Genomic DNA, 11443 nt, shown 5'->3' with positions numbered 1-11443 from the left:
GCTAGTAATAGGTTTGGTTGATTATTATTTGTTGAAGTAGTGCGTGATGGAGACACTTTCACTATTCGTAAAAGTAAAAACTAAGAAACTTGTTAAGAAAAACAAATAACAAAACGTACAAACCAATCGTTCCAGCAACAAGACGAACACCGCAAATAACGTTACCCGAAATCCTGAGGTAATTTTCACTTCAGTCGATAACTGAGCCGCAAGATGGCGAGATTGGCGACATCTGCTTTTGTGTGAAACGAGAACCCCGCGGAGTGATACAAGTCGAGTGACGTGAAAGTAGCGACAATGAGAATCCAAAAAGTAATCCAAAAGAGAAAATTATTTTCAAAAATGTATTTTTATCTGCAAGTTTAAACCAGCTGAATGTTTGCATTACCAGAGCGCATGCGCCAGTGTGCTTGACAGATTGGGTGAGCTATTAAGTTTGTTTGCTGATTAGTTCTCATGCTGTCAGTTTGGCAGAGAGGGAAACACTCACTCTAATTTCTGAAAACAAGCCTAAATTACCAAATTCGCTTTCATTCCTGCATTAAATTAACCTGATTTTATCCAAATTAAAGGATAGTTGTTATTATTATTCATTATTTTTTGGTGCTAGTCAGTTGTGACCCTGGACCACAAAACCAGTCAAAAGGGTCTTTTTTTTTTTTTATTGATATTCATACATCATCTGAAAGCTAAATAAATAAGCTTTCCATTGGTGTATGGTTTGTTAAAATAGGACAATATTTGGAATCTGAGAAAATTGCGTTTAAAGTTTAAAGTAATAATACATATTACTAATCAAAAAATAAGTTTTGATATATTTACGGTGGGAAATTTACAAAATATATTAATGTAACATGATCTTTACTTAATATCCTAATGATTTTTGGCTATTGCTACAAATGTGCTACTTAAGACTGGTTTTGTGCTCCAGGGTCACATTTATTGATCTATATTCTCATTGTTTTTTTTTTTTCAGTTATTTAGGTAAAAGAAAGAAACCTCATGATGAATGAATCTTCTGAATTCATTTATTCATTCATTTGTAGAATGTAGAGACATTTGTGTACAATTTTTTGCTTCATAAATTGTTTATAAGCTTGAAAAATATTCCATGCACAATAAACCATACACTGAACATTTGAAAAGAATACAAAAACAAACAAATAATCAACTGAGATGCTCAAATAAACACTGATGTAAATACAGTGAGAGTGCTGTTGAACATACTCTGAAATTATATTTCCTAACCATTTCATTATCAACAAAGGCATGATCACTTATTGCAACGGAAAGCGTGTTAATGTTGATGTGCAAAACCCCCTCCCCAAAATAACATTCACTCTGTCCTTTATGATTATGTTTTATGCCTCTGTATCTACACATACCCTGTCTGTGTCGATGAACTATTCTTTGAACTATTGTTCTGAGTAACAAATATTCAGATATAAAAAATACAAATATTGATTTCGGTAAAAACAAGCGTGCCTGGGTTTAAAAGAGGTGGAAACACCCGCAATGGCACAAGAGAAAAGTTCATGCAAAGAGAACCGCATATATTAATCTATACACGACGCCAAACAAATAAACAGTCATAGAAAAGACGCAATAAATCAAACAAGAAGTACTTCTTCTCATTTTCCCTCCATTGCTGATTCTTCAGATCTTCCTTGCTGGCATTGATTGGCTGTTAAAATGGATTTTGGGCATATGATCAGTCAAGGATTGAAAATGGAATGGATGTAGATGTGGAGGAAGTGAATAAAACATGTAATCAATCTTCCCTCGATTACATACACCATCCCATTTCCATGCAAGATATAAATATAGCTTATTTCTCTGGAAAGACAGTCAAGTTGTGCGTCAGGTGCTGAACTGGACAGCTCCCTTGAACAAGCAGCTCATATTGTGATAGATGCCTATGAAACAGGGGCTTCTGTTTGTTGATGTCGTGATGAAATCTCACACCCAGAACCACGGCGTCTACAAGACGTGGGGGTAAATGACCAGAAATCTTGGGCAGCTTTCTTCACAGCAGCGGTTTGGGATGGGTTTCAGTTGGAGAATTGCCAGCATCTTCAAATCTCGCTATATTCACCCATTGTCCAGAGTGGCTCTTCATCCTTCGTCCTGTACTCGTACACCGAACCATCATCTTCACCTCTCGTTCACATGCACAGGCGACAAGTGCTTCAAACCGGTGATTAAAAGAAAAGGTTGACGAGGTATAACCGTTCAAGTTTACACGCCGGGAGATGACTTGTCTGTCATCCCTTTGAGGACTTCGTCTATTCGGTCATCTTCAATGACCACTGTGGAGAGAAGACAATAGTTTAAATAGTAAGCATGAAGGCAAGAAAAGTAGCATTTATCTATTCGTGTCAGCAGGAAAATGTGCTGTCGAGAGCTGTTTTTAAATGTATGTACACAAAGAAAACCATCATTTAAATGCAAAAAGAATGTTATAGAAATAAAACACTGTAATTGGTTAACTATATAGGTTCCCTCATCATATACAGTAAAAAATTATATTAGGTTTAACTAGATATAAATGTAATTTTACTGTAAAATATTGTAAACAATACTATATGTGAAAATAAAAAACTATCAATTGCCACATTTACCAATTTTACAGTTTAAACGATAATAAAACAGAATACATAAGAGTTCTTTGCATGTTGCATCAGATTTGTTGTTTTTTTTAAATCGTAGATTTTAATTTTCCTCAGATTTATTTATTCATATTTATATTATTTTTTTGTGTGTTTACCTCATGAGACAAAAACAGTAATATCAATACATGTTTGTCCTGTTTATTAGCCATTGTTACAGGTAATTTCAATTTTAATGTTATCGTGTAAACATTTATTTTTGAAAGTTATTTTAACTCCCTTACCGTGTTTTGCCCTTCCAATTTGCCCGAGTTTCGGTGGCCTTTTGGACTGTGATGTTCCGAAGAACGAGTTCGTATCTTGCAGTCGACAGCTGAAGGAAAGCTGACTGACATCACTATCCGCCCCGTAACCGTTCATCTTCCCCTCGTTGTATGGCAGCACTTCGGACATGGCTATACTCAAGTTCCCAGCTAAGGTTGTATGCAAAAGCGAATATTATTTAATTGTCGATAAAGTCTTAATAGACTACTACTTTTTTTCTCAGCGTCGAAAGTCCACCTAAGACCCTGGAATAACTATCTGCAGGTCCAGTCGTGCTGCTCCCCTGGTCAAACCGTCGGTTGTACCGGAGAGAGGAGGGATGCGTCCGCCTGCAGATGAGCTCTTGTGAGAAATACAGGGAGATCCCGAGACCATAAAGGAAACCCAGACGGAAAAGTGAAGTCATTCATCCGGGTTTGAAGGGGGAGGGAGTATGGAGAAATAAATAAATAAAGACGAGCGAGTGAAAGACAGTATCTGAACAATAGCGTAGGACGTTTAGCTAGGAATTACACTAGTAGGCTATCTATTAACTATTCTATTATTACCACAACCCAACTTGGGTTATTTGGCAACCCAGCGCTGGGTAAATATGGGACAGAACACATGCTGGGTTGTTTTATTTGAGTCAACTATTGTTTAAAAATTATTGTTAAAAAATTGAATTATAGAGGCAACAGCAATAGTCAAAAGATGAAGATGTATTATTAAGCAAGAACACCCATGGACAAAAATATATGACAAATTGAATTTATTTGGGTGAATACACCCTAGTTTACAATATTACATACATTCGTTTTTACAAACATTTTAGAAATAAAAATGTAACATTTAAAAGTAGCAGTTTAATTTAAGTGTATTTTGCATTTTGTAAAATAATATAATTTACAGCACTTTATAAATGAAATAAAATGTATACAAACCTTTATTTCGCTGAAGAAGTGCAGCAAATCGGTGTTTGGCGGCGCTAAGAACTGCTCTCTCCAGTAGAGGACGCAAAAAGTCCATGCTATGACTATATTTCAGCAGATGGTTCGTCGGAGGTAGGCTCAACCCAGCAGTTGGGTAGAAAAATAACCCAGCACTAAAAAATGACCCAGCAGCTTAGAAAAAACTACCCAGCTCCTTGTTAAAAAATCTAAAAAAAAAAATAACCCAATAAATTGACCCAACAAGCTGAACCCAGTAATTGGGTTAAAAATAACCCAGCATTTTTTAGAGTGCAGAAAAACTACCCAACACTTGGGTAAAAATATTAAAAACAATCCAATAAAATGACCCAGCGGGCTAAACCCAGCATTTGGGTTAAAAATATAACCCAGCATTTTTTTAGAGTGCGGAAAAACTACCCAACACCTGGGTAAAAATATTAAAAACAGCCAAATAAAAAGACCCAGCAGGCTAAACCCAGCATTTTTAGAGTGCAGAAAAACTACTTAGCACCTGAGTAAAAAATATTCAAAACAACCAAATAAAATGACCCAGGAGACTGAACCCAGCATTTTTAGAGTGCAGAAAAACTACCCAACACCTGGCTAAAAAATTTAAAACATCCCAATAAAATGACCCAGCAGGCTGATGCCACACCCCTGGACTTTCCAGTTGGTTTCTCAAATCATTTCCCCCCGCAGATCTGTGTGTTTTGGTTTCTCCCTCCCTCATTGTTTACACCTGTATGAGTTAATCAGTCTGTCTATTTAATGTGTGTTTGTTCCCTCTTACCTTGTCGGACTTTATTGTTTACCACCCTGTGTTCCCGTTGGACTATTAAATACTTTGTTTCACTACGTCGTTGTCCGTCTGTTCCTGCCTGATCCCTGACAGAAAGTCCGACCTAAACAGTTTTTCAGCGTTTTACCCCGTTTTTGTTTCTCGTTCACTTTTTCCAGTCTTTTTGTTTCCGTTTGCGTTTTCCCCATGGATCACCTACTCCGTCCGGAATTCATCCTTCTACGGCTGAAGCAGGGGGAATTACCGCTCGAGGGCTACATGTTAATGTTCCAGCTCGTAGGCCCTCGAGCACATTTCGCCGCGTTTGTGGAGTGGACACTGGCGAGAAACAGACCCTCGTTCCCCACCTGTTCCATGGATAATCTCGCCAGTACCACTCCAGACCTAGAACCCAGCCAACCATCCCGACTTGCGGATTACGAGCCTGAGCCCACTGTAGATGGGAAGCCCGAGCCCAGAGCGACAGAGCTGCACGGACCTTCTGATCAGGTGTGAGAGCCGGCCACTATAACCGCCACGGCGGAGATGTCAGTGGAGCATGAGAGTGCTGAGAACAACATCAACCACTGCACCGCCGCTGAGGGTGAGCAAAATCTGGACCTGGGGAATATATTCATGGACTGTCAGCCCCCCCAGCTCACCATCTGTGCGTTGGGTTCGCCGCGGGTCTGCCAGTCACCATCGGCGTCATGGCTGGAGGATCCCTCATCTCCGCCTTCAGCCTCTGAGTCCTGGACTCCGCCTCGGCCCTCCGACCCTGCGACTCCACCCCGTCTCTCAGCTCCCTCGTCTCCACCGTCGCCCGTCGGTCCACCAACTCCACCATTGTCCCTCCGGCTCCGCCCCGTCGTCGCCCCACCTTCGCCTCTAGACTCTACTCCTCCGGCTGCGCCTCGTCGCTGAATCCCACCGGCTCTGTGGACCTCCTTCCTCCCGCGGGCACAGCCTCGGTCCTCTGTTGCTCCGGCTCCGCCGCGGACCTCCGGATCTCTGTCTTCGCCTTGGTCGCCAGAGCCTTGGGTTCTGCCTTGGCCCTCCAGATCCTCAGTGACGCCCATGACCATCCCTGACCTCCGTCGGTCGGCCCCCTGGAGTCGTCAGCCCTTCCTCCACCATGGCTCCTCCCTCCATCATCACCTCCATGGATTATTCCATCACCATTCTGGACTCCATCTTTTGCCCTCCTCCCGGGAGTCCGTCCTCCCCCGAAGCCCCCTCCTAAAACTTTGTTCAGTTTCCTGTTTGTCGGCGTGAGGACCCGCCTTCCGGGAGGGGGAGGTAATGTCACACCCCTGGACTTTCTAGTTGGTTTCTCCCATCATTTCCCCCCGCAGATCTGTGTGTTTTGGTTTCTCCCTCATTGTTTACACCTGTATGAGTTAATCAGTCTGTCTATTTAATGTGTGTTTGTTCCCTTTATTGTTTACCACCCTGTGTTCCCGTTGTTTCCCGTTGGACTATTAAATACTTTGTTTTACTACGTCGTTGTTCGTCTGTTCCTGCCTGATCCCTAACAGCTGAACCCAGCATTTGAGTTAAAAAAAAATAACCCAGCATTTTTTATAATGCAGAAAATCCAGCAGGCTAAACCCAGCATTTGAGTTAAAAATAATAACCCAGCATTTTTAGAGTGCAGGTAAACTACCCAACAACTGGGTAAAAATATAAAAAGAAACAGCTCAATAAAATGACCCAGCAGGCTGAACCCAGCATTTGAGTAAAAAAATGAAACCATCCCGGAATTTTTTATAATGCAGAAAAGCTACCTAGCACCTGGGTAAAATGTTACAAACAACCCAATAAAATGACCCAGCTGGCTAAACCCAGCATTTGGGTTAAAAATGTAACCCAGCATTTTTTAGAGTGCAGAAAAACTAACCAACACCAGGATAAACATATTGAAAACAACCAAATAAAATGACCCAGCAGGCTCAACCCAGCATTTTTTAGAGTGCAGAAAAACTACCCAAAACCGGGGTAAAATGATTTAAAACAACTGAATAAAATGACCTAGCAGACTCAACCCAGCATTTTTAGAGTGTAGTAAGTAATCTAATATTGACTAGTATTTCTTAATTTCAGTGTTTATTCCAATATAAATTAGTCACTATAGCATTAATTCCTTATTCTGCATCCCTTTCAAGTAGCTTGTTACTGGAAAACAAATCGGAAATTTGTGATTCAGATGCCTAGTTATTTCCAGTATGTGTTCTTATTGTTAATGGCACTCAGGTTTACTAACTAGTTGCCAATCATCATCTCTTGTCAGCTTTTTAAGTACTTAGTAAAGTAACAAGAATTAAAGTTTGACTAAATTAAAATGTATACAATTAATGTAACTATGCAAGTCAATGTAACCAGTGCTCATTTTTAAATTTATCAGTGAATTCAGAACCACATGTTACAGTTCCTTAAATACACAACTTAAGACCTCACTGGCCTTAAATTGTATGCAGAAGCATTGAATAAATATGGGTATACTGTACTGTATGTGCTGTATGTAAAAAGCAGCTGCCCATCCTACTCTGTTGTCGCCTATAGGTTAAAAACCTTGGGTTATGTTTTGGCTCCCTCTGCTGGGCATTTTAATGACTTTCTAGAACTTGTATAGTAGCAAAGCTAAAAAAACACCCATCACAATCCAACTCTCTTTTACAATCGAACTCGTGTCAGACAGCACTGACGGCTTCCAACAGATCTGACTTTTGCCTTAAAGACTCACAGTCTGTGCAAACACATTCTGTTTCGGTAACAGGTGGCCTGCTGTAGGATCACCACTGGAATGTAGCTGATCCATTTTTAGACTAGCCCTGTGGACACAAGAGGAGAGCGGAGCAGTTGGCATCTCACAGCTGATGAGGAGTGGTTTGGGTTGACTTCTTGATTGAGACAAGAACGAGGATTGGGAAGGGGACATATATGTTTCTGGACCACTTCTCTTCATTTTGGGCCCTTAGATATTGTTGAGCACCCCCTACAGTCTCTTTAGCACAGATAGTGAACATTGGAGATTATGCTTGTGGTTGTTTCCCCTCAGGATTGATTCCACACCTGTCTGTGTCAGTCAAGGGAAAAGCTGTGCTGAAAAGCTCTGGACAGGCACGACAATAATAACAGTGATAGGAAGTCACACAACGGCATGACATGATGAGAAGCTTTCTTCATCTGTTGACGGTGGCCTTGTTTTTCTTCTTTCTCCAAGGTAGGACATGCTAAATGAATATTTAATAGCTTAAAATTTAAAAAAGTGTGAGTTTATGACCCTTAATCTGTCAGCTCTTAGTTTTTTTCTTGTTTATATACTAACACAACTACTAAATGGCAAGTTAGGACTGAATGCATAATGTAAAAGAATCAGTTTATGATCATTGTATAGTTGCATACTGCAATAATTTAGTTTTTTCGTATGTGATGCACCAACTACATTTATTTGACAGAACAAGATGTGTAGAAGATGTGTTTGTTAATAATAGTTAACTGTTAAAGGGATCCTGAGAAAAAGCACACTTTATCAGTCAAAAACAAGCAACTGCTAATACAGTTAGGCCTCACTTTCAACATATTTTGCAGAATGTTGGGGCCGGAATGAAGAGGAACGTCTCATCAACTACCTTTTTAAGGAGCGAGGCTACAACAAAGAGCTTCGTCCGGTTGAAAATAAAGATGATACTGTGGATATTTACTTGGCGCTGACACTTTCCAATCTTATTTCCTTGGTGAGTATATAATATTGCCACTATAAGCAGTTTTTGTACACAGAGCAGAGAAGATATTACGAATCAGAGATATTATTATGTGCTATTTCATATACTGTGATATGGGAAATATAAATATTATCTGATGCTGTGCAAGTGTGTCTAAAAAAGTTGTTTTTCCATGACAGAAAGAAGTTGATGAAACATTACTAACAAATGTGTGGATGGAGCATGTAAGTACATTATTATGTTGGCTTGGAGAGCCAACATATTGTTATGCTATTTAAACTTATTATTATTATGTTGGCTTGGAGAGCCAACATATTGTTATGCTATTTAAACTTATTATTATTATGTTGGCTTGGAGAGCCAACATATTGTTATGCTATTTAAACTTATTATTATTATTATTAAAATTCTTCTGAGACTAAAATTCTATACGCTACTCCTCCTAGAGCTTTAAGGCTACAAGCCCCAAACTCGGCGGAGCCCTGGGCCCTGGTCACCAAAGTGTTGCTATATCTTTTTGGAATGATCAGACTTACAGTTGATTTAATATTAATTTTTTTACATGAAAAATTTCTATAGGATTTCAATGGGCTGAGAAAAAATGCGCCATCTAGAGGCGCAATACCTCTCCACTGAAGAGGCGGGACTCAAACCTCTTACTTACAGTCACTCTGAAATCGGTGGAAATACAAATAAATACCGCTTTAAAAATTTTAATATTACAGCGATTTAACTCTTAATACCCATTAGAACACATCAACAGCTACATTCAGCTGTGAGCTGTTTTGTATAAAAGTTAAACCGCTGTCTTTACAGAGTGTGTTACAGATGAGCTTCACATCTCCGTCTGAGAATTATACATGACTGCACGTCTTTTAAAAGCATTTAAATAAAAACACTCCAGCGATCCAACACAATAAATATAGAAGAATATTTTAAAGAGCTACATTGGGTGTAAATGAGCTATTTCAAACGTTTTACTAACGAACATGAGATGTATGGCTGCATTATCAGTCTGTCAACAAATATATCATTTGCACGTCTTTTAAAGGCATTTAAATAAAAACACTCCAGCGATTGCACACGATAAATATAGAAGAATATTTTAAAAAGCTGCATTGAATGCAAATGACCTGTTTCAAAGGTTTTTAATAACGAACATGAGATGTACGGCTGCATCCGTCTGTGTCAACAAAGAATTCATTGGCACGTCTTTTAAAGGCATTTAAATAAAACATTCCAGCGATTGCACACAATAAATATAGAAGAATATTTTAAAGAGCCGCATTGAATGCAAATGACCTGTTTCAAAGGTTTTTAATAACGAACATGAGATGTACGGCTGCATCCGTCTGTGTCAACAAAGAATTCATTTGCACGTCTTTTAAAGGTAATCAAATAAAAACATTCCAGCGATTGCACACAATAAATATAGAAGACTATTTTAAAGAGCTGCATTGAGTGTAAAGGAGCTATTTCAAACGTTTCACTAACGAACATGAGATGCACGGCTGCATATATGTGTCTGTTAACAAAGACATCATTTGCACGACTTTTAAAGGTATTTTAATATAAACACTCCAGCGATTCAACACAATAATAGTACAATCATATAATAAAAAGGTTAAATGCTTGCTTATTTCTGCTTTTCGCCTCAACCGCACAGCAACGCGTCGTGGCTTTGAAGCAAGCGCTGCACGAATCTCGTCTGGCAAGCCGTTTTAACCTAAAATACACATATTAATCCACTATGGCAAGCTGTTCAATTACAGAGCTCTAAGTGTTCTGGGCTGGCCCTTTTGCCCCAAGGCTGCCCAATTTGGCTCTCCAAGCCAACATTTAAAGTTTGTCATCGAACTTTAGCTTCTAGTTATTATTAAAATTCTTCTGAGACTAAAATTCTATACGCTACTCCTCCTAGAGCTTTAAGGCTACAAGCCCCAAACTCGGCGGAGCCCTGGGCCCTGGTCACCAAAGTGTTGCTATATCTTTTTGGAATGATCAGACTTACAGTTGATTTAATATTAATTTTTTTACATGAAAAATTTCTATAGGATTTCAATGGGCTGAGAAAAAATGCGCCATCTAGAGGCGCAATACCTCTCCACTGAAGAGGCGGGACTCAAACCTCTTACTTACAGTCACTCTGAAATCGGTGGAAATACAAATAAATACCGCTTTAAAAATTTTAATATTACAGCGATTTAACTCTTAATACCCATTAGAACACATCAACAGCTACATTCAGCTGTGAGCTGTTTTGTATAAAAGTTAAACCGCTGTCTTTACAGAGTGTGTTACAGATGAGCTTCACATCTCCGTCTGAGAATTATACATGACTGCACGTCTTTTAAAAGCATTTAAATAAAAACACTCCAGCGATCCAACACAATAAATATAGAAGAATATTTTAAAGAGCTACATTGGGTGTAAATGAGCTATTTCAAACGTTTTACTAACGAACATGAGATGTATGGCTGCATTATCAGTCTGTCAACAAATATATCATTTGCACGTCTTTTAAAGGCATTTAAATAAAAACACTCCAGCGATTGCACACGATAAATATAGAAGAATATTTTAAAAAGCTGCATTGAATGCAAATGACCTGTTTCAAAGGTTTTTAATAACGAACATGAGATGTACGGCTGCATCCGTCTGTGTCAACAAAGAATTCATTGGCACGTCTTTTAAAGGCATTTAAATAAAACATTCCAGCGATTGCACACAATAAATATAGAAGAATATTTTAAAGAGCCGCATTGAATGCAAATGACCTGTTTCAAAGGTTTTTAATAACGAACATGAGATGTACGGCTGCATCCGTCTGTGTCAACAAAGAATTCATTTGCACGTCTTTTAAAGGTAATCAAATAAAAACATTCCAGCGATTGCACACAATAAATATAGAAGACTATTTTAAAGAGCTGCATTGAGTGTAAAGGAGCTATTTCAAACGTTTCACTAACGAACATGAGATGCACGGCTGCATATATGTGTCTGTTAACAAAGACATCATTTGCACGACTTTTAAAGGTATTTTAATATAAACACTCCAGCGATTCAACACAATAA

The 11443-nt window shown here is 38.9% G+C and overlaps 2 protein-coding genes across 2 annotated transcripts in view; one reads left to right on the top strand and one right to left on the bottom strand.

The window, feature by feature from the left end:
- Positions 1–1014: 1014 nt before the first annotated feature.
- Positions 1015–3289, bottom strand: camk2n2 (calcium/calmodulin dependent protein kinase II inhibitor 2). Its single transcript, XM_073831153.1, has 2 exons — positions 2894–3289; positions 1015–2309 (listed from the first exon to the last, which is right to left on the bottom strand). The coding sequence occupies exons 1-2, from the start codon at positions 3060–3062 to the stop codon at positions 2239–2241; spliced, it is 240 nt and encodes a 79-aa protein (XP_073687254.1). The 5' UTR covers positions 3063–3289; the 3' UTR covers positions 1015–2238.
- Positions 3290–7473: 4184 nt separating this feature from the next.
- The window catches only part of chrnd (cholinergic receptor, nicotinic, delta (muscle)), a 29194-nt gene continuing 25224 nt past the window's right edge, over positions 7474–11443 (top strand). The window contains exons 1-3 of the mRNA XM_073830962.1: positions 7474–7866; positions 8235–8380; positions 8548–8592. Of these exons, the coding sequence (XP_073687063.1) occupies positions 7809–7866; positions 8235–8380; positions 8548–8592 (249 nt within the window). The 5' untranslated portion in view covers positions 7474–7808. The remainder of the gene's footprint in view (positions 7867–8234; positions 8381–8547; positions 8593–11443) is intronic.

This window comes from Garra rufa, chromosome 24, assembly GCF_049309525.1.
Source record: "Garra rufa chromosome 24, GarRuf1.0, whole genome shotgun sequence".
Taxonomy (NCBI): Eukaryota; Metazoa; Chordata; class Actinopteri; order Cypriniformes; family Cyprinidae; genus Garra; species Garra rufa.
This window is presented reverse-complemented; position numbering and strand designations above follow the sequence as displayed.